The 20,910-nt window shown below is 50.1% G+C and overlaps 3 protein-coding genes across 9 annotated transcripts in view; all 3 read left to right on the forward strand.

Annotated features, from left to right (window-relative positions):
• Nucleotides 1-9,557, forward strand: part of FLT3LG (fms related receptor tyrosine kinase 3 ligand) — a 14,818-nt gene extending 5,261 nt beyond the window's left edge. For 2 of the 5 annotated variants that reach the window (XM_079118062.1, XM_079118061.1), the window contains exons 2-9: nucleotides 311-377; nucleotides 772-882; nucleotides 1,052-1,105; nucleotides 1,275-1,418; nucleotides 1,821-1,959; nucleotides 6,817-7,000; nucleotides 7,097-7,165; nucleotides 9,357-9,557. In XM_079118062.1, coding sequence (XP_078974188.1) covers nucleotides 345-377; nucleotides 772-882; nucleotides 1,052-1,105; nucleotides 1,275-1,418; nucleotides 1,821-1,959; nucleotides 6,817-7,000; nucleotides 7,097-7,165; nucleotides 9,357-9,528 — 906 coding nt within the window. In that variant the 5' untranslated portion in view covers nucleotides 311-344 and the 3' untranslated portion in view covers nucleotides 9,529-9,557. Of the gene's footprint in view, nucleotides 1-57; nucleotides 160-310; nucleotides 378-771; nucleotides 883-1,051; nucleotides 1,106-1,274; nucleotides 1,419-1,820; nucleotides 1,960-6,816; nucleotides 7,001-7,096; nucleotides 7,166-9,356 lie in introns of those variants that run through there. The other 3 variants (XM_079118060.1, XM_079118059.1, XM_079118063.1) reach the window with 3 other exon arrangements.
• A 970-nt stretch (nucleotides 9,558-10,527) lies between these two features.
• Nucleotides 10,528-13,747, forward strand: RPL13A (ribosomal protein L13a). Of its 3 annotated transcripts, none has more exons than XM_079118070.1 (8): nucleotides 10,528-10,601; nucleotides 11,836-11,908; nucleotides 12,160-12,225; nucleotides 12,437-12,538; nucleotides 12,729-12,814; nucleotides 12,988-13,047; nucleotides 13,386-13,508; nucleotides 13,634-13,747. In XM_079118070.1, exons 1-8 carry the CDS (start codon nucleotides 10,587-10,589, stop codon nucleotides 13,718-13,720), a joined length of 612 nt encoding a protein of 203 aa, XP_078974196.1. In that variant the 5' UTR covers nucleotides 10,528-10,586; the 3' UTR covers nucleotides 13,721-13,747. The 3 variants fall into 3 exon arrangements, with proteins under 3 accessions (XP_078974196.1, XP_078974197.1, XP_078974195.1); XM_079118071.1 differs by lacking the exon at nucleotides 10,528-10,601 and adding an exon at nucleotides 10,798-10,839; XM_079118069.1 differs by lacking the exon at nucleotides 10,528-10,601 and adding an exon at nucleotides 10,918-11,067.
• Nucleotides 13,748-17,733: 3,986 nt separating this feature from the next.
• On the forward strand, nucleotides 17,734-20,378 carry RPS11 (ribosomal protein S11). Its single transcript, XM_079118072.1, has 5 exons — nucleotides 17,734-17,883; nucleotides 18,803-18,934; nucleotides 19,127-19,202; nucleotides 19,484-19,613; nucleotides 20,201-20,378. The coding sequence occupies exons 1-5, from the start codon at nucleotides 17,869-17,871 to the stop codon at nucleotides 20,322-20,324; spliced, it is 477 nt and encodes a 158-aa protein (XP_078974198.1). The 5' UTR covers nucleotides 17,734-17,868; the 3' UTR covers nucleotides 20,325-20,378.
• The last annotated feature ends 532 nt before the right edge of the window (nucleotides 20,379-20,910 follow it).

Below are 20,910 nucleotides of genomic sequence, written 5' to 3' on the forward strand. Positions count from 1 at the left end.
GGAGAATGGGACTCCAGGTCCCCGAGGGGAGGGGCTGGGGTCCCCGCTCCTGCGGCTGAGGGAGCATGGGATGGGGAGCCCGGGTCCCGGGTCCCTGACCTGCAGAGGGTTTCGGGGACAGGACGTCGGGGTTCTTGGAAGGGGAGATGAGTTTTCAGTGTAACTGGGGCTCACGCAGGAAGCCTGGGGGAGTAGTGGGCGGAAACTTAGCCACATCAAGGGCACGAGGGAGGGGCGGGGAGGCGAAGGGGCGGGCGAGGAAGGGGCTGAGGGGTGCGTGTCCCAGACCAGCTCTTCTGTCCCTTCCAAGACCCGGCCACAGGCATGAGGGGCTCTCGGCCGAGATGATAGTGCTGGCGCCAGCCTGGAGCCCAATTGTGCGTATACCTGGGGGGAGTGGGGCACCAAGTCAAGATGGGCGGGCTGAGGGGGAGATGGGGAGGGGAGGCGGAGGTGGCAGGGATGGGGAGGTGGACAGAGCGTGAGGACATGTGCAGAGGTGGGGAGGTGGACAGAGGTGGGGAAACAGAGGTAGGGAGGGGAGAGATGTGGGGGAGGTGGAGGGAAGGAGAGACCTGAGACAGGATGGGATGAACCTGGACCAGGCTGGACAAGAAGCAGAGGAGTAGGGCATGTTGGGGAGAGATGGGAACACACCAGCCAAGATGCAGGGGAGAGAGGGAACGGGAAGATCTGGAATGAGACCTGAGAAGGGAAGAGGCAAGAGAGGATGAGGGACCAGTGGAGCTGACCAGCCCCGCACACCTGCAGTCCTCGCTGCTGCTGCTGCTGCTGCTGAGCCCTGGCCTCCGGGGGACCCCCGACTGCTCCTTCAAGCACAGCCCCATCACCTCCACTTTTTCAGTCACCATCCGCAAGCTGGTGAGCCTCTCTGACTGGCCCTCTCCCCTGGGTCCCTGCTTGAGGTCAAGGTTCTGTGGCTGGGTATCTGTCATCTCTCTCCTTTGGTCTGTGCCCCCGCCCCAGATGTCTGCCCTCCATCTCTGAGTCTCCGTAGTTCTGTTTTCTCCAGCTCTCTTTTCTCCTGCAGTCTGACTACCTGCTTCAAGATTACCCAGTCACTGTGGCCTCCAACCTGCAGGACGTGAGTCACACACGGGATGGGCCTGGGATGGAGGTGGGGACCTGACTCAAGATGCACCACCCTTCAGAGACCAGACTAGTGGGCCAATAGCCTCCCTCTTCCTCAGACCCAGGGCTCCAGGCCCCAGCCCTCCTCCCTCAGATTGAGGGTGTGGTCTCTCCCTCCCCAGGAAGAACTCTGCAGGGCATTGTGGCGGCTGGTACTGGCCCAGCGCTGGATGGAGCAACTCAAAACTGTGGCCGGGTCCCAGATGCAAGGCCTCCTGGAGGCTGTCAACACTGAAATACACTTTGTCACCTTATGTGCCTTCCAGGTGAGCCCTGAACTTGGAGGAGGAATGAGGGGAGGATGGCCCCCAGGCACTGCAGGGGAAGCTCTGGTGGCCTCACTGGGAGTTCTTTTGCAGTAGCACCCCAAGGGAGAATGAGCTGGAGCTCTGTTTCCCCAGAGGTTCCCCAGGGACCCCGCTGCTGGGTACCAGAAGATGGTGAAGGGCTTCACAATTGAAGCCCAGGTTTCTTAGGTCTGATGAAAGGGACTGCTAAGGGGTCATGTCCCCATGCCACCAGGGAGCACGGGGCAGCTGGGGGTCTCAACTCCGAGACCCAGACCTTGTTCGGATCACTGCTGCGTGTTGCTGCAGGGAAGGCCCTGGGCTGGCTGGCTGGAGATGCTGGGGTGATGTGGCCGTGACATCTCCCTCCCCTGCTCCCAGCCCCTCCCCAGCTGCCTTCGCTTCGTCCAGACCAACATCTCCCACCTCCTGCAGGACACCTCCGAGCAGCTGGTGGCTCTGAAGCCCTGGATCACCCGCCGGAATTTCTCTCAGTGCCTGGAGCTGCAGTGCCAGCCCGGTAACGGCTCCCAGCCCCTGAAGCCCACTGGTACCCTCCTGTCACCATCCCGCTCAGTGTGTCCAGAGGGCCCCTTCTCCTGGCCACTATGACCTGGAGCAAGTCCACTCCCCTTTCTGCCTTAGTTTACTCATCTTGCAGAAGGGAACAGTAATCCCTGCCTGTGCGTCTAAGAAACCCTGTCCAACAGACACGGCACAAGTCACGTGTTTCAGTTTTAAATTCCTGGCAGCCATGTGGAGGAAAAAAAAAAATGGATTCATTTTTTCCCCCAGGATTTTTTTTTTTTTTTTTTTTTTTGGTACCAGAGATTGAACCCAGGGGCACTTAACCACTGAGCTACATCCCCATCATCCCCAGCACTTTTTATATTTTATTTAGAGACAGGGTCTCACTGAGTTGCTTAGGGCCTGGTTAAGTTGCTGAGGCTGACTTTAAAATTGTCATCCTCCTGCCTCAGCCTCCCAAAGCTGCTGGGATCACAGGCATGGACCACTGCATCCGGCAATGTTTCTTAATTCTTAGCAAGTGAATAGTTGGTTTTATCTATTTTTAAAAATATCTTTATTTTATTTATTTGTTTATTTATCTATTATTTATATGCAGTGCTGAGGATCACATGTGCCTCACACATACTAAGCAAGCGCTCTGACAGTGAGCCACAAACCCAGGCCCAGTTGTTTTATTTTTAACCTTTTTTTCCTTTGGGAACAATAATAGATTCACAGGAAAACTGCAAAGAAATTAAGGAGATCCCTCGCCCTCTGTGCCCCGCCTCCCCAGTGTTACATTTTGCTTGTTAAATTAACTAAAAGAACAAAATTAAAACCAGGAAATTGACATTGATAGGTCCAATCCACAGTTTATTCAGATTTTACCACTTATTTGTACACACTTGAGTGTGTGTATGAGTTTGTGCTCTGCCATGACAAAGCCCCGCAAGCCAAGTGACTTAATCCACAGATGTCCCAGTGCTGCAGGCCAGAAGTCCAAGATGCCTTGTCACCAGGGCCAGCCCTCATGATGTCTGTGACAGCAAATCTGCTCCAGGACTCTCTTGGCTGGAAGTTGGCTGGCTTCATGGTCGTGATGTTTTCTCAGTGTATATATATATTTAAATCTTTAAATATTTTTAGCTGTAGATGGACACAATACCTTTATTTTATTTATTTTTTGTGGTGCTGAGGATGAAACCCATGCCTCACACGTGCCAGGCAAGTGCTCCACCACTGAGCCCCAGCCCAGCCCATCTCAGTGTATATTCCTCTATCCAAATTCCCCCTTTAATAAGGACACCCATCCTGTTGGATCGGAGCCACCCCAATGAGCACCCTTGAACTTGATTACCTGTAGAAGGGCTAACCTCCAACTAAAGTCACATTCTGAGGTACTGGGTGTTAGCACCACCCATATATATAATTTGAGGGGACACATTCAAACCAGCACAGTGTGTGTGTGTGTGTGTGTGTGTGTGTGTGTGTGTGTGTGTGTGTGTGAGTGCGCGCGCGCATGCGTGTAGCTCTCTGCAGTTTTACCACAGGCACCGCTTTGTGTAGCCACCCCATGATTGAGGCACTAAGGGTGCCTTCTAGTAATGGTCACTCTGACCCCTGGCAGCCACTAGCCTGTTCTCTATAATTATGTTCTTTAATTTTATTTTAATGATTTAGTTTTTTTTTTTTCAGTACTAGAACTGAACCCAGGAGTGCTTTGTCACTGAGCTACATCCCACCCTTTTAAAAACATTTTTATTGCCCAGTGCAGGGGCATACACCTGCAATTCCAGCAGCTCCGGAGTCTGAGGCAGGAGGATGGCAAGTTCAAAGCCAGCCTCAGCAACTTAGCGAGGTCCTAAAGGACTTTGTGAGACCCTGTCTCAAAATTAAACATAAACAAGGGCTGAGGATGTGGCTCAGTGGTTAAGCATCTCTGGGTTCAATCCCTGGTACCAAAACAAAACAAACAAACAAAGTTTTTTATTTCCAGCTGGGGATGTAGCTCAGTGGCATAACACTGCCTAGCATGGAAGAGGCCCTGGGTCAAAAAATCCACATGAAACATTTTTATTTTCAGACAGGTCTGGCTAAGTTGCCCAGGCTGGCCTTGAACTGTGATCTTCCTACCTCAGCCTCCAGAGTAGCTGGGATCATAAGGGGCATATTTTTTTTTCCTGGTGGGTGAAACCCAGAGCCTTGCATGTGCTGGGAAAGTGCTCTGCCACTGAGCAACATTCCCAGTCTACGATTCTATTAAGTAGGTAATGATTTAAATAATATTCTATTTAGGGCAATATCCCAACATGACCGTTTCAACATACATTCAACATTTTAAAAGATTATTTCGTGATCTAGGTGCTGCGATCCTAGTTACTCGGGAAGCTGAGGCAGGAGGATTGCTGGAGGCCAGCCTGGGCAAATCAGCTCGACTCAATCTGAATAAAGAAAGAAAGAAGTAGGGTGGGGCTGTAGCGAGGAGGCACAGCACTTGCCTGGCATGTGCAGGGCCCTGGGTTCCATCCACACTACCGCCAAAAAAAACCCCCAGTAACCGCAGCTCAGGGCTGACACACTAATCCGGGAAACAGTTGATAAACACGCAGCACACAAATAAACAAGAAAGTAGCTAACTGTCATCAAATTAAAACAGGATGATAGGATCCTAAGCCACGGTGGTGGCTGGAAAATCACTGAAAGTTGGGAACAAAGGAATAGCTAGTGCCGAAGGCCCCGGGGCAGAAAACTGACATCAGGGAGGCCCATGTGACTGAAGCTGTGGCGTAGGAGGGAAGCTGAAGACACAGAGGGAACAAAAAGGGCCAAATTTGCAGAGCCCCAGGGAGCACCATGGCTTATATCATATCTTATGTCACCGAGTTTCTTTCGTTATTTACCTGCAGTGCAGGGGATTGAACCCAGCACTTTGTGCATGCTGGGCAAGCACTGTACCATTGAGTTACACTCCAGCCTTTTTTTTTTTTTTTTTTTTTTTTATTGTAAACAAATGGGATACATGTTGTTTCTGATTGTACATGGAGTAACAGCATACCATCTGCGTAATCATACATTTACATCATTTACATAGGGTAATGAGGTTTGATTCATTGTTATTCTTTCCTTCCCCCCACCCCTCCCACCCCTCTTTTCCCTCTATACAGTCCCTCCTTCCTCCATTCTTGCCTCCCTCTCACCCCCCATTATGTGTCATCATCCACTTATCAGTGAGATCATTCGTCTTTTGGATTTTTTGAGATTGGCTTATCTCACTTAGCATGATATTCTCCAATTTCATCCATTTGCCTGCAAATGCCATAATTTAATTTATTCTTTATAGCTGAGTAATATTCCATTGTGTGTGTGTGTGTGTGTGTGTGTGTGTGTGTGTGTGTGTGTAACTGAAGGACATCTAGGTTGGTTCCACAATCTGGCTATTGTGAACTGAGCAGCTATGAACATTGATGTGGCTGTATCTCTGTAGTATGCTGATTTTAAGTCCTTTGGGTATAGGCCGAGGAGTGGGATAGCTGGGTCCAAAGGTAGGTCCATTCCAAGTTTTCTGAGGAATCTCCACACTGCTTTCCAGAGTGGCTGTGCTAGTTTGCAACCCTACCAGCAATGTATGAGTGTACCTTTTTGCCCACATCCTCGCCAACACCTATTGTTGCTTGTGTTCTTGATAATCACTATTCTAATTGGGGCGAGATAGAATCTTAGTGTAGTTTTGATTTGCATTTCTCTTATTACTAAAGATGGTGAACATTTTTTCATATGTTTGTTGATTGCTTGTACATCTTCTTCTGTGAAGTGTCTGTTCATATCCTTAGCCCATTTGTTGATTTATTTGTATTCTTGGTGTAGAGTTTTTTGAGTTCTTTATATATTCTGGAAATTAGTGCTCTATCTGAAGTATGTGTGGCAAAGATATTCTCCCATTCTGTAGGCTCTCTCTTCACATTACTGATAGTTTCTTTTGCTGAGAGAAAGCTATTTAGTTTGAATCTATTCAAGTTGTTGATTCTTGCTTTTATTTCTTGTGCTATGGGAGTCCTGTTAAGGAAGTCTGATCCTAGACCAACAAGTTGAAGATTTGGACCTACTTTTTCTTCTATAAGATGCAGAGTCTCTGGTCTGATTTCAAGGTCCTTGATCCATTGTGAGTTGATTTTTGTGCAGGGTGAGAGATAGGGGTTTAGTTTCATTCCGTTGCATATGGATTTCTAGTTTTCCCAGCACCATTTGTTGAAGAGGCTATCTTTTCTCCATTGCAAGTTTTTGGCACCTTTGTCTAGTATGAGAAAATTGTATTTATTTACACTTCAGCCTTTTTAATTTTGTTATTTTGAGACAGAGGCTCCCTAAATTGCTGACGCTGGCCTCCAACATGTGATCCTCCTGCCTCAGCCTTCTGAGTCTCTGGGATTACAGGGGTGTGCCACCATGCCCAGCTCTGTTACTGTTTTATTATCTAAATGTCCATTCATTCGCATATTTAAATCATAGGTTCTGGGTGGTGAATAACACAGATTCTGTTCCTGCTGCCCTGGGGGTGGGTTCACAGAGGACTGGGAGAAGACAAACAGGTACATAACTACTGCAAACATTTGAGTTTAAGTGTGGAAGAAAATAGAACCTGTGTGCCGGCTTCTCTTCTAAGCACTCGGTATTTATACACGCATAATTTTTGTGACAGCCTCATGAGGTAAGTACGAGACCATTATCTCTCCCCGTTTCCCTGGGGATGAGGCATCTGTGGCACAGGGAGGCCAGGAGCCCACTGAGGTCACACAGCCAGCCCCACCAGGCCTCCTGCCTTCCCTGATGTGGCTCTTCTCCTCCGTCACCCAGTTCCTTCTTTCCCTAGACTCCTCGACACTGCCGCCCCCAAACAGTCCCGGGGCCCTGGGGGCAACGGCTGGGCCAGCCCCACAGTCCCATCTGCTGTTCCTGATGCTGCTGCTGCCCGCAGCCCTCCCGCTGCTGGCCACTTTCTTGTGTCTGCGCTGGCGAAGGGCGAATGGACGCCCTGCCCCTCAGGTGAGGACCAGGTGAGCCAGCTGGGTGGGCAGAAGGGATGGGAAGGGAAGAAGGGGTGGATGGAGGCTCTGCCCACCCACCTGAGGCTGACCCTGTGGGGGCCACAGGTGCCGCCTGCCTCCAGTCCCCAAGGTGTGCTGCTTGCGGAGTGCTGACCTGGCCCAGGCCTCATCTTGGTGAGTTCTTCACACTGTGGGGCCCGGGATGTCAGGCCAGGGACTCTGGACTTAGTCTGGAGGGCGGGGGTATCCTTGGGAGCCATGGGAGGGTTGTGAGCAGAGGAGCGGCAGGGCCAGTGCTAGGTGCTGAAAGATTCCTATGGGCCCCTGAAGACCTGCCGGAAGAAGAGACAGGAGGCCAAGGAGGAGGTCAGGGGAGGGTCCACAGAAAGTGACCAAGACCTGAGTTCAGGGCAGGACCATGGAGGGAGAGTGGGGGGGGCAGAGAGTCAGGGGTGGGGGTCAAGAAGCACAAGACTGGGACTGACCAGCTTGGTGGACACAGATGACCTCAGATCTGTCCCGGTGACAGGGTAGCCAGTGGGGAACCTGGGGGAAAAGCAAGATCAGGAGAAGACACTGAGTTCAGGGGACCTGAGGGAATGAAGAGCCTGGCAAATATCTGGGTGCGGGAGTTTGCATGCCAGGACTGAGTGTCCTCCTGGGGCAGGAATGGCATGGCACGGCGGTGTGGCGGGGAACTGCCTTTTCTAAGTCCTCCAGGTGTGACAGAGCTCAGGGTGTTCCAGAGCAGTAGGGAACCGTGGGAGACATGTGAGGGAAGACAGAATCTGGAAACAGGTATGGGGAGAGGAGGCTGGGGTACCCGGAGGAAGGCCCAGTGAGTCTCCAGGCCCAGAGGAATTTACCAAGAAACAGTCCTCATAGTCACACCAACAGGCCTGGGGCTGGACCTCTCCACAAATTAACACGCTTCATTGAGAAGTGCTATTATTATCCCCACTTCACACAGGCTGAAAACAAGGCACAGAGAGTGAAATGATTTTCCAAAAGTCACACAGCTGTGAGTGACAACTAAAGTTTGACTCCAGGCTGCATTCTCCACCCCCACCCCCACTCTTACCAGCACCATGAGCATCTAGACAAGTGTTCCACCGGGAGCTACACCCCAGCCCTCAGGCTGTCTTACTCTGACATGTGTCCTTCACTTGTCCACCTGGGTTTCCTTATCCTTATAAGAGTCTCTAAAATAGTCCTTCCACCATAGGGTTGTCATGAGACTAAGTGAAGTGACACACGAAAGGCCCTCAGAGAAACACTGCCCAGTGGAAATAGAATGCAAACCACATGTGCGATTTTCAATTTCCTAGTCCTTACATTAAAAAAAGGGGGCGGGGAAGCAGCAGGTAGCTTTAGACAGCACAGTGGCACATGCCTGTCATCCCAGCAACTCAGGAGGCTGAAGAAGAAGGACTGCACGTTTGAGACCAACCTTGGCCAATTTGCAAGACACCGTCTCAAATATAAAAGTGCTGGGGATGTAGCTCAGAGGTAGCACACCCCTGGGTTCAATCCCCAGTACCACTAAAAACAAACAAACGCAAAGAAACAGGTATGTTTTATTTCACTTGGTATATCCAAAACATAATCAATGAGATAGTTTATATTCTTTGCATATTTCAGAATCAGTATGTGTTTCACACATGACACATCTCAATTCAGATAACACTTTTTTGGTGTGGTGTATGCTATGGATAGAACCCAGGGCTCTGCAATCCTGAGGCAAGGGCTCCACTGAGCTACAGAATGACACATTTTTTATCAGAAACGCTTGATCTGCATTTAACATTCAGGAAATCTGCACTTCAGACATGGGAGTCATGAACTCAAATTGTTCAAAGCATAGGTAACTCTCCAATAACTGGACTGGGTCCGTTTTTAAATTTGGTGATTTTTCACTTCAGGATTTGCTTCTAAGCAGGAATTTCTTTTTTTTTTTTTTTTTTGGAAAAGGAAGTAAGTACATTGAGAAGTTTCCTTCCCACCTTTGTCTCCAGCCAGCCTGCTTTCTTACTCTTCAATAACCATATTATTAATTTCTTAAATTTAACTAAAATTAGGTGAAATTTTTTAAAACTCCTGAGTCGCAGTAGACATGTTTGAAGTGCTCAGTAGTCACAGGTGGCTGATGGCTGACCAAGTGGAGAACAGGAATGGAGAACATTTCCTACACTGCAGTTTTTCTTGGACAGTAATGTCCTAGCAGATGCCGCTCACTCTGGGAACAGAGTTGTTTGGGGCAGTCTGTGCCCAGCCCAGAGCTAAGTACTTTCTTCCTCTCTCCTCTGTCCATGGATTCTCAAACAACCCAATAAGGCAGACATATTTATCATCCCATTTTACACAGGACACTGAGGCCCAGCGAGAGGATTCACCTATCAGAGGACACAGACCCAGGACACAGAGGAAGAAGGCTACAAACTGGTCCCTTCCTAGGCTCCATTGCCCCTCTGGCTTTCTCCCCAGGATGGAGGGTATGCCAGAACTCGGCCCTCTGTATAAAACCCTTGTCCCTATGAAATTGTATATAAATCGTTCTTTTCTATCAGCTCTGGTTGGCCTTGTCTGTGGACGGGACGGGGTGTGAACAGGATGGCATTGGCTTCGGAGTCTTGGTTTTTTTAGTTAATGCAGTGTTTTTGTTCAAACCTCCTGGGGCCCAGAGCCTGTGCTAAGCAATTCTCAGAACCAGATGGGAGGCAGAACCAGCCCAGCCCTCTAGCGCTCCTGGTCTCTGTGGGGGAGTAAGGGCAACCTGAGAGCCTGGGCAGGATGACATGCACTCTCGTGGAGGGAGCACGAGACAACGTGGGAGCCCCCAGGAGGCACCTGGCCCAGCCTGGGATAGATGGGGAAGTCTCTGGAGGGCAAGCCTCTTGAGCCCTGGGATCATGATAAGACACATTTTGCAGTGAGCATGGGCGAAAGAGCAGGGAGGACATCCCAGGCAAGAGACATGGCGGAAGTAAAGGCCAAGAGTCCGGAAAGTGGGAAGCAGCCTTGGTATCCGCAGCAGACTGTGCAGCCAGGCATCTGGAAGTCGTTTCTTCATCCTCCACTTCCACCTGTTTCACAAAGGCGGACGCTGCGGCCAAGATAAGGCCAGCGGTTCATCCTGGCTACATGAGGCTGACCAGGCATCGAAATCCACACCTCCTAACCTAGACTGAGCGCCTAAAGGCGGCCCAGGCGGGTCTGCTCGCCCCCTGCAGGCCCCCATGCGCCCCGCAGCCCTCAGTCGCCTGACGGAGTAATGGCGACAGGCGGAGTGAGTATCACCAGCCCCTCAAAAAGATGGTTGCCGAGGCACGACAGCTCCACCCTGGCAGAACGGCCTCACAACCCACGTGATCTCTCGCCCTTCACAGGCATGGCCGCCTAGGTCCGACCGGATTGGGCAGTCAGAAAACCGCCCGCCTTCCAGTGGGCCATCTCTGCGCACGCGCACAATACTTTGGCCAATGAGAAGACAGAAACCTCTCCGCGCAGTTCGCGTAGCTTTACTGCCTCCGCCCCTGCGGCAAGGGATAAGAAACCCTGCGCCGGCACTTCCTTCTTTCCCAGGCGGCTGCTGAAGATGGCGGAGGGGCAGGTTCGGGCTCCGCGCGGGTTGGGGTGGCGTGGGGTGGAGTGGGCTACAGAGGGAACGGAGCTGGCTTCTCTATTCCTTGGTGCATATGTTGTGAAACCTGAGGTCGGCAGTTAAAGAAAAAGGAGCTGTTTTGGGGGTAGGGGTATTCCGTAGGGGCATAGGAGAAACCGCGGCTGTTCTTAGGCCTAGGATTGGCTAAAATGCGGCAGCTCACTCCTGCTCGAGGCGAAGGGTGATGGTGAGCGTTTATTTTACAGATACGCCTTCCTTACCTTGCTCTTGGATGGTGGGTGGGAGCCTTCGGTCTTTATGATAAGTCGTACTTTGCGTGACCCCAGAGGTGGGGAACACGCGGCGGTCTGGCTGAGTCGGGGCAGCGCGAAGCTAAGGATTGGCCAAAATGGAGGCCACTGCCATGTGCCCAAGGCCTGAGCGGCTTAAGCCTGACGTGGAGGTGGCAATCAAGGTTTCCTACAGCTTCTGCTATTTCAGTGCGAAATTCCCTTATGCAGTGGGTTGAGAAAACTTGGTGGGTGTTCAGTAATTAATCGCTTTATTCTCCCTTGTTTTGGGGAAAATAAACAAAATAAATTTGTTAACAGAGGGATGTTAACAAATAAAGCAATTACTATAAAAATAAGAGAATGGTCCTGGAAAGGATTTCATTGTGCAGTTATTTCCATGGGTCTGTGGTGGTGGGGTGGCTTGTTCCCAGACAGGCAACACTAGGTAAGTGGTAGAATCATCAAGCATGTATGTGTATCTGTGAATAGCAATGTGCATTGTTTTTGTTCGTTTATTGGCAGTACTCCCAAAGCAGATGGTAGCCTCATAGGTGAGAAAGTAAAAACATGGAGTGTTGTGGGTTTTTTTTTTTTTTTTTTTTTTTTTTTTTTTTTTGCAGTGCTAGGGATTAAATCCAGGGCCTTGTGCTTGTGAGGCACACATTCTATCAGCTGAGCTATCTCCCCAGCACTGATTTGTAGATTGCCAGGGTTGGGTCATCCTAGCTCATCCTTTGACCATCCAAAATAGTCCTGGGAAGGGAGTTCTTTAGTGTCTTGTCCTGCCCATGATGCTGGGTTGACTTTTTGTTTCCTTGATCTGTTAGCCCAAGTCTCAGGTCTGAGCTGGATAAGAGGCCTTCTGGAGGCAAGGTGAAATAGAAAGGAGGGGTTGCTTGGAGTGGGAAAGTAAAGTTGTCAGTTTTCCCATCCCTCCCTGTCTCCTGCAGGTCCTGGTGCTGGATGGCCGAGGCCATCTCCTGGGCCGACTGGCAGCCATTGTGGCTAAACAGGTATTGCTGGGTAAGTCTGCTCACAGTCCTCCCTGCCTTCAGTTCCACTTGCAGGTCAATGATGAGCAACAATCACCATCTTTCGTTTGAGTCTCACGACAGTGAGATCAACCCCATGCACCGCTCTGAGACCTGCCAGCCAAGCTACTCCCTCCCTGTCTCAGATTTTAGTACACAGCCTCTGCCAGTTGTGTGCATAATCCCCTTTTCCCTGTGGTCTGCCCTTCCTAACCCTTTTTGAATGCTTGTTTTTCCCTATAGGCCGCAAGGTGGTGGTTGTGCGCTGTGAGGGCATCAACATTTCTGGAAATTTCTACAGAAACAAGTGTAAGTTGAGCCCATGATCACAGATTTGGGAGGGGGGTCTCCCTGAGGTGTGCTGGGGCTGTGGCTCCAAAAACTATCCTGGCAATGAGAGAGATGCTGGTTTGAGTGCCTGAACAGACCCAGGGAATTTTTTTTACTGGAACTTAGGGTTTGGCTGGGGGCTGTTAGGTCTTGCAGGCAAGGCAGGCCTCACACTCTTCCCTTCCCTCAGTGAAGTACCTGGCCTTCCTCCGCAAGCGAATGAATACCAACCCATCCCGGGGCCCATACCACTTCCGGGCCCCTAGTCGCATCTTCTGGCGGACTGTGCGAGGTGAGCTGGGCATGAGACTGGGTGGTGGCAGCAGCAGCCAGTGATGAGGATATCTCCCACTAGTGTTCGAGTTCCCCAACCATGAGATGACTCCACATGCACTACCATCTGAGGCTGCCCCATGCCTGCCCTGGTTGGGGAAGGTGGAAGTCCTCAAGCCCCACTGAGGCCTGGCATACTTCTGCCACAGGCATGCTGCCCCACAAGACGAAGCGAGGCCAGGCGGCCCTGGACCGCCTCAAGGTGTTTGATGGGATTCCTCCGCCCTACGACAAGGTGAGCAACACTGAGCCCTCAGCACAGCATCGTGCATCCAGCGTCCATGATGTTATGAAATTACCTACATTGTTTGAGCCTTATGAAAACATCACTGGCTGAGACGCCTGCTGCAGCCAGTCTTCTTTGCTGGTGTTCTTGCACCAGGTCTTTAAGCCCCTCTCCTTCAACAGAAAAAGCGGATGGTGGTTCCTGCTGCTCTCAAGGTTGTGCGGCTGAAGCCTACAAGAAAGGTGAGTTCCAGGTTGGAGAGATTTAACTTGGGGGCTTATGGTCTGCTGGGGTGAACCTGAGGTCCCCAAGACTGGCAAATGATGTCTTTTCTCACGATGGTCTGCGGATGCCACTGTGGGCAGTGCCGAGAATGCCAAGGGCTCAGCTGATGCCAGGAGTGGGGAAGCTGTACACAGGACAGGTTTCCTTTTCATGTGGGTTTTCTGAGGATTGGAATGTCTGTTTCCCATGATCTTCTAACACATCAGTTACTTCCTGTGCACGGCCTCAATCCAGCTTCCTTAGGGTAAGAGAGCTCATATATTCCTATGTCCTTAAATATTTTCTCTTCCTCTAGTTTGCCTACCTGGGGCGCCTGGCTCATGAGGTTGGCTGGAAGTACCAGGCAGTGACAGCCACCCTGGAGGAGAAAAGGAAGGAGAAGGCCAAGATCCATTACCGGAAGAAGAAACAGCTTATGGTGAGTGTGGGTGTGGGGGGTAATGTTGGGGGGAGAGGCAGGCAAGGTCTTGCCCCAGAGGGTCTGCCTACATCCCAGCCTGAGTGGGGAACAGATTCCTAAAACCATTGTGTGTTAACTCACAGAGGCTACGGAAACAGGCAGAAAAGAATGTGGAGAAGAAAATTAACAAGTTCACGGAGGTCCTCAGGACACATGGACTCCTGGTCTGAGCCCAATAAAGACTGTCTTATGCCTCATGTTTGGCCTGGCCTGCCCTTCCTCCATCACCACCTGGGATATGGGGGACCCAGGACAGCTCTCCAGGTACCACAGGCAGCCTGGGACCCAGAAAGCTGAGGCAGAGAAGGGCCCAGCTTTAGTCTCTGCTCCTTTTTCAGAAGGTCTTTCTGTGAGGTTTCTAAGAGTTGAACTTATGACCTGCTCATTCATGAATTTTAGGTAATTGATAGAACCACCAGTTACTTGCAGTATTCAAAAGAAAAAATGAGCTGGAACACTAAGGGGCATCCATCCTTCCCACGTGGCCATCCTATACTCTGTAGCTGACAGAATGGGAGAACACAGCTGCTGAAGTGGGCCAAGTTTTAGAGGAGCAAAGACTGGAAGATGTGACCAAGGGGTACAGCATTGCCCCTGCTCTTCCCTCTGTTTTGTGATCAAAAGTAAATAAATTATTTTTGATGAAATGTGTGTCTTTGCATTATGTGTGCCATGGAGGCAGGCCCAGGAAAGGTCAGCCCTTTGCAAGAAGAGGCTTCACACAGGACATGCTTTTCCACAAAAGCCTGTAATTGGGCCCGTATCAGAGGGAAGGGTTAACCCTTTAACTTGTTTATATGCCAAGTTTTCTCTTATGGCCTGCAGTGTCCCAATGACCTAAAGCTGTCTCATTCCAATTCAGCTGCAAAGTATTTGATCGCCACAGTATCCCCCGTTGCCTGACTCCAGGGGTCTAACATCACAGCAAGCAAATTGGGTATTGAGTAAACGTGTTAGGGCTCATCTGAGGATTAAGACTGCCAGTGTGAACCCCCAAGGGGGTTGGGGTTGGGGAGCACTGGGGACAATGTTTTCACAGGTCCGGGCCTGCCTGGGAAGCCCCTTCCCCACTTTCCCAGTGACCTAGGATTCCAAGCTGAATATTATGGCCTTTTACTGTTAGCCTGTCAGTGGCCAGGCAGGTGGCATGCTGGGGACGTTCAAGGTAAAGGTTCTGTGCTTTGCCACACAACTTCACCACAGAGGAAACACTGAGTTCTGTGGACTGCCTTTAGCCACGGTGTACAGGAAATGTGACTTATCCAGTGTCAAAAGTGGTCTCAATTTTTTTTTTTTTTTTTTTTTTTTGCAGTGCTGGGTATTAACTCAGGGCCTTGTGTTTGTGAGGCCAGCACTCTACCAATTGAGCTATGTCCCCAGCTCTCATTAAACTTTTAAAAATTTTTTTGTAATTATAAATAGAATACCTTTGTTTATTTTTATGGTGCTAAGGATTCTAACCCAGTGCCTCACGTGTGCTAAGCAAAGTGCCTCTGCTACTGACCTACTCCCCCAGCCCCTGAAAAGACCAGACTGGCTTGGGTTTTCCCTGAAATCGCTGCATGGTGCTCCTCTCAGAGACAGGGGATCCCAGAGGAGCTGCTTTCAGAAGTGGAGACTTGACTTGGAGGTTGAGGCAGGAGATCTCAAGTTCCAGGCCAGCCTTAGAAACTTAATGAGACCCTGTCTCACAAAATAGAGGACTACAGATGTAGCTCAGTGGTAGAATACCCTGCTGGGTTTATTCCTCAGTATCTCAAAATTAAAAAAAAAAAAACAAAAAAAAAACCATAGTAATGCCTTTTAAAAAAACAACCTACAATTATGTAATAAGCTATTTTTATTTTGAATTTTTTGGTACTGGGGTTGAACCCAGAGGCTTTTTTACCACTGAGCCACATCCCCCAGCCGTTTTTTTTTTTTGTTTTGTTTTTTGTTTTTTAATTAGAGACAGGATCTCACTAAATTGCTTAAGGCCTGTAAAAGTTGTTGAAGCTGGTTTTGAACTTGTGATCCTCCTGCCTCAGCCTCCAGAGTTGCTGGGATTACAGGTGTGCACTGCTCACTTAGCTATCATTATTTCTATGGTCACTATGTTTCCAGGCTGGTCTCAGTTCCTGAGCTCAAGGCATTCTCCACAGCCTCAGCCTCTCCAGTGGCTGGGATTACAGGCAGTGCTACTGCACCTTGGGTTTTTGTTTTGTTTCAGTTTTACAACCTGTATTTCTGGGCCTCTGGCACCTTTTCCACCTGCTCAGTGATTTAGGGTTTAGGTGAGGAGTTAGTAAGACTCAGATCCTCTGGTTTATTTCCTGACTGGCTTTGGCAGACTCGTTGACCCTGGAAAGTGATTGCTGCTCTCTCAGCCCCAGTCTCTCTTCTGTAAAATGGGATAACAGTAACTCCTGCCAAGGTGGGAGGAGCCAATTGTACACGGATTTCCTGAGAGGGGGTGACATTTGTTCAGGGACACAACCAGGAAACACCCAACAAATTAGGCCAAGATTTAAGAAGAGAGGTGGAACACGCATATGCTAAGGTATGGGTCATTTCAGTCACCTGTGGAGTAGAGGGCACTCAGGATTGACCTGAGATGCAACTAACTTTAACCCAGCACTGTGCCAGGTACACGGTGCGTCCCTATCAGCTGTAAGCCAAACATGAAAAGGATTCCACTGCTACGCGCAGTCTTGAAAGCAATTCACTCCTGCTCTTTCAAGCACTTTTCAAGACGCAACTATTCGACTCTCTTTGAGGACTAAACCAAATGACCCTTAGAAAGAATGTGAATCTGGTGAGGCCATCCTGGATAATTTAGCAAGGCCCTGTCTCAAAATTTAGAAAACAGACTAAGGATGTATTGTAGTTCAGTGGTAGTGTTTGCCAGTACGTGCAAGGAAGGCCTCAGATTCAACCCCCAGTATTGATGAAAGAAAAAAACAAAAAGCTTCCCTCTTTGTGGGTAGGTGATAAAAAATTGTGGAGCCGGGGCTGGGGAGATAACTCAGTCGGTAGACTGCCTGCCTTGCAAGCACAAAGCCCTGGGTTCGATTCCCAGCACCGCAGGGAAAAAAAAAAAATTGTGGAGCCGGGGCTGAGGATGTAGTTCAGGGTCTAACTAGCATACCCTGGATTTGATCCTAAAAATAAAACCCTAAAAATAAATAAATAAAAATTTGGAGCCAGTGGCACACCTGTGATCCCAGCAACTCCCAAGGCAGGAGCAAAGTAAGTTCAAGGCCAGCTTGGCTGGGCAACCTAGTGACCCCTGGGTTCAATCCCTGGTATGACGAGGGGGAGATTCTGGAGTCACTTCCCCGGTTAAAAGTTGACCTCTGCTTCTTACTTTCTGCTGAAACAACTCGGCTGACCCATCCATCTAAAAACTGGGAATAGCAGAACCATCCTTTGAGTCTTAACTCAATGGCGGACAAGTGGCAATTGCTTAAGAATTTATAACAATAAAATTATTCAGTTATAGTCCCATGATGTTCAACACAGTCGCCAGTAGTCACACGTGGCACTTTTGCGTGAGAGAGTGTGCGGTGCTGGAAAATGAACCCAGAGCCTCACGCACCGTGGGCCAGCGCTTTGCCACTGGACTACATCCACAGCCCCTAAATTTAAGCCTAAAAAAATAAAGCTCAAAAATTCCGGTCCTCGGTCGCAAAAGTCACATTTCAAATGCCAAAGCCCAGCGCGGGTATAGCGGCGTTCCATAATCGTGGTAAGTTCTATTAACGCTATTGTACACAGAAAAAGCGCAAAAGAATAACCCCCAATAACCGTCTGGAAATGAAAACCTCCACAGGCGAGTAACTTTCATTCAACTTCTGAAAGCTAACCGGCAGCTTCCGCCCCCCGCAAAGACGGCGCTGCCGCAATGCTTCTGGAACTGCAAGGCGCCTGCCCCACAAAAAGATGGCCGCCTCATCTCTTTTTTGAAGCCTACCAGAACAGAGCCACGCGGTCCCCAAATCCCACGTGAACCTAAGCCTCAGAAACTACGGCCTCTTCACGACTCTCGCGATAACGCAAACCAAACCAACCTGAACGGACGCTCCCAGAGCAATGATAGCCTGAAACTCTCGCGAGATATTGTGAACCACTTCCCGCCCCTGAGTCTTTCGCCGGGCCGCGTACTTGCAGTTTCCGAAGCACATGCTTGGTTAAAACCTGTCGATCAGAGTCGCTTCGAAGCACCGCCCAAAGACGTGCTACCCTGCCCCTTTTCGTCACTTCCTCTACAGCCCCTGCGCAGTCGATAAGGAAACCCGGACGCTGCCGTTGCTCTCTTTTTTTTCAGGCAGCCGGGAAGATGGCGGACATTCAGGTACTGGCGCTGGGGCTGCGGGGCTAACTCTTAGCTTCAGGGGCGCGTTCGGGAGGCCCAGACCCTGCTCTCCAGTTGGGGGTTATTCTGGGCGTCTCCGATTTCTTAGGAATGATCTAAGGCGAAGAGCGTATGCGTTTGCTTTAAGCTTAGATAAACGCTTCCTAAATCTTACGGGCTTCTCACGTTAATGCAGGCTCAAGCATCTAGGAGTCATCCTCCAAGAGCCCAAGGGTTAGGAAATGATGTTTTGCCGGGCGCGGTGGCGCACGCCTGTCATCCCAGCGGCTCAGGAGGCTGAGGCAGGAGGATCACAAGTTCAAAGCCGCCTCAGCAAAAGCGAGGCACTAAGCAGCTCAGACCCTGTCTCTAATTAAAATGCAAAATAGGACTTGGGATGTGGTTCAGTGGTCGAGTGCCCCGAGTTCAATCCCTGGTACGTCCCGCCCCCGCTGCCCCCCGCAAAAAAAATGATGTTTGGAGATCTCTAACCATTGAGGATAATTTGAGATCTGAGACCTATGGGCGAGTTCAGGGAGCCCGTCGTTTGGCAGCTAAATTTGAACTCCCTTGGATTAAATAAGGAGTGTATTCAGTGAGTGGACTTGTATCTTGAAAAATAATTATTGCTGAAAGGTGCCCGGGTTTCTGGCTCAAGAGATTAAATCGTCTGGTAGTGGGAGATGTTCTAGAGCAGTTAAAGTGAAGTAATCCTGGGCTCAGAGACGTCTTAGAATTATAGGAAAATTGGGATTGGCTGTGCTGTAGAGGATATTTCTAGGACACTGATCCTCTGGGTCTGGCATGCAGGTAGTAAATACTGTAGAGGATGGATCTGGAGGTTTGGGGGAAGTCTTCAGGTCAGGAATTCATCTGCTTCAAGCTTGCAAGTTCACCAGCTTTCTTCTCATTCCTGTAGACCGAGCGTGCCTACCAAAAGCAGCCAACCATCTTTCAAAACAAGAAGAGGGTCCTGCTAGGAGAAACTGGGAAGGAGAAACTCCCTCGATACTACAAAAATATTGGCCTGGGCTTCAAGACACCAAAAGAGGTGGGCGAGAACTCTCAGAAGAAAATGAGACTCTCTTGTCCCTGCACATGTGCCTAGCAGAGTTGCCCCGCCTACATCTCAGTGGCTGCCCCCTGGGCTGCTGGGAATTGTAGTTTGTGTCCATGAGGCCACGCCCCCCAGTTCTGTTCACAAACTACTTGTCCAAGGCTCACTCCTTTCTTATCCTTTTAGGCCATTGAGGGTACCTACATTGACAAGAAATGCCCCTTCACTGGTAATGTTTCCATTCGAGGGCGAATCCTGTCTGGTGAGTGAAGAATTCTGGGGGACTAACTACTGGAAGGAAGGGGCTTGGGACCTAGATTCCTGGGTTCAGGGCACTGGCAGATGATGTCTGTTTTCACCATGGTCTTCAGATGCCCACCGTGGGTACTGTTGAGAAAGCTGGTTGGCAAAGCTGATGTCAGAAGCAGGGCTTTTGGGGATCCCCTACTCAGCAATTTCTGATCCCTAGTATATCCGGGCAACCCTTGGCTCCCATTCCTATGAGGCCTGACTGACCCACGATTTGTCTTGTCTCCTCCCCAGGTGTGGTGACGAAGATGAAGATGCAGAGGACCATTGTGATCCGTCGAGACTATCTCCACTACATCCGCAAGTACAATCGCTTTGAGAAGCGCCACAAGAACATGTCTGTGCACCTGTCCCCCTGCTTCAGGTGAGCATAGTGGTCCCTTAGGAAGCAGCTGGCCAGGGTGACATCTATGTTAGAATGAAGTGCTTTTTCATCAAACATGTTTTAACATGTTTAACATTTTACCCTTGTTAGACACTTGGTGTTCAGGGACAAGCAAGGAGCAAGGTCCTGCTCCTCCTGAGAGCACCTTGAACAGGAAGGACACCAGACCAGTGAAGAGAGTGTGGGCAGTGGGGTGGTAGCTCATAAGGGAGGATGTCAAGAAACAAATATGGGAACAGAGTGGGGGGTTACCTGACAGAAGAGGGCTGGCCACCACTGATCCTGGTTATTGAACCTGGTTCATTGTCATTAGGAGCCTCTGTCTGCTGGGGGAGGCTGCTGACCATTCCCAGGAGCCTCCCTTTGTTCTTTGTGAAATAGAAATTCAGCTGATGAAGACACAATCTGTGCTTGACAAAGATCTAGGAGGCAGTTTGAATGGCAGCGGTAGCTGGGCTGGGGTTACATGAGTGGAGCACCTTCAGCTTGGTGACGGGACAAGGGTTTCCTCTACTGGTCTGCTGCGTTAGCCTCTCCTGAGGACTTACTCCTGCCTGTCCCCACAGGGATGTCCAGATCGGCGACATTGTCACAGTGGGTGAATGCAGGCCCTTGAGCAAGACAGTGCGCTTCAATGTACTCAAGGTCACCAAGGCTGCTGGCACCAAGAAGCAGTTCCAGAAGTTCTGAGACTGGATACCTGCCCACCCCGCAAAGCAAAATAAACTTATTTTCTAATTCATAGGCCAGACTTGAGATTTCTGGGACTGAGCAGGGCTGGTGGAGAGAACTTCTTCATGCCCAGTGGGGTTGGGGTTGGGGTTGGGCACACTTCTGCCTGCTCCCCTCATCTCAGGGTGCAGACAGTGCCACCTGAATTAAGATGATGTCCTTCCCTGGTCTCTTGTGTTGGTCCTTGTCACCTCTTGATGTCAATTACTTCGTGTGTCGTCTCCCCCCCCCCCCCCCCCAAGTCCCTGAGGGAGGAAGTAAGGTAGGATGGAGAATCTGGTCTGGACCCATGGGCCTTGGTTGGGAGGGAAGAGAGAAGCAGCTACCCTCTGCTGTGGAAGGCTTGGTGGGCGCAGCTATCTGACTGAACTATGAAGATCTAGGCTTCTACCTGGTCCTCCAGTCTCCCCAGTAGCCAAAGAGGGACCCAGTGAGCCCTCCCCCCATCACACACACACCTAGGTGAACACCTGGGAGAGGGAGAGTCCTGTGCTTGGAGTCCCAGTGAGTTGCTGATTTCCAGGCTTCAGGTTCTGGTGACTTT

The sequence above is a fragment of the Sciurus vulgaris genome, assembly GCF_902686455.1.
Source record: "Sciurus vulgaris genome assembly, chromosome: 17".
NCBI lineage: Eukaryota > Metazoa > Chordata > Mammalia > Rodentia > Sciuridae > Sciurus > Sciurus vulgaris.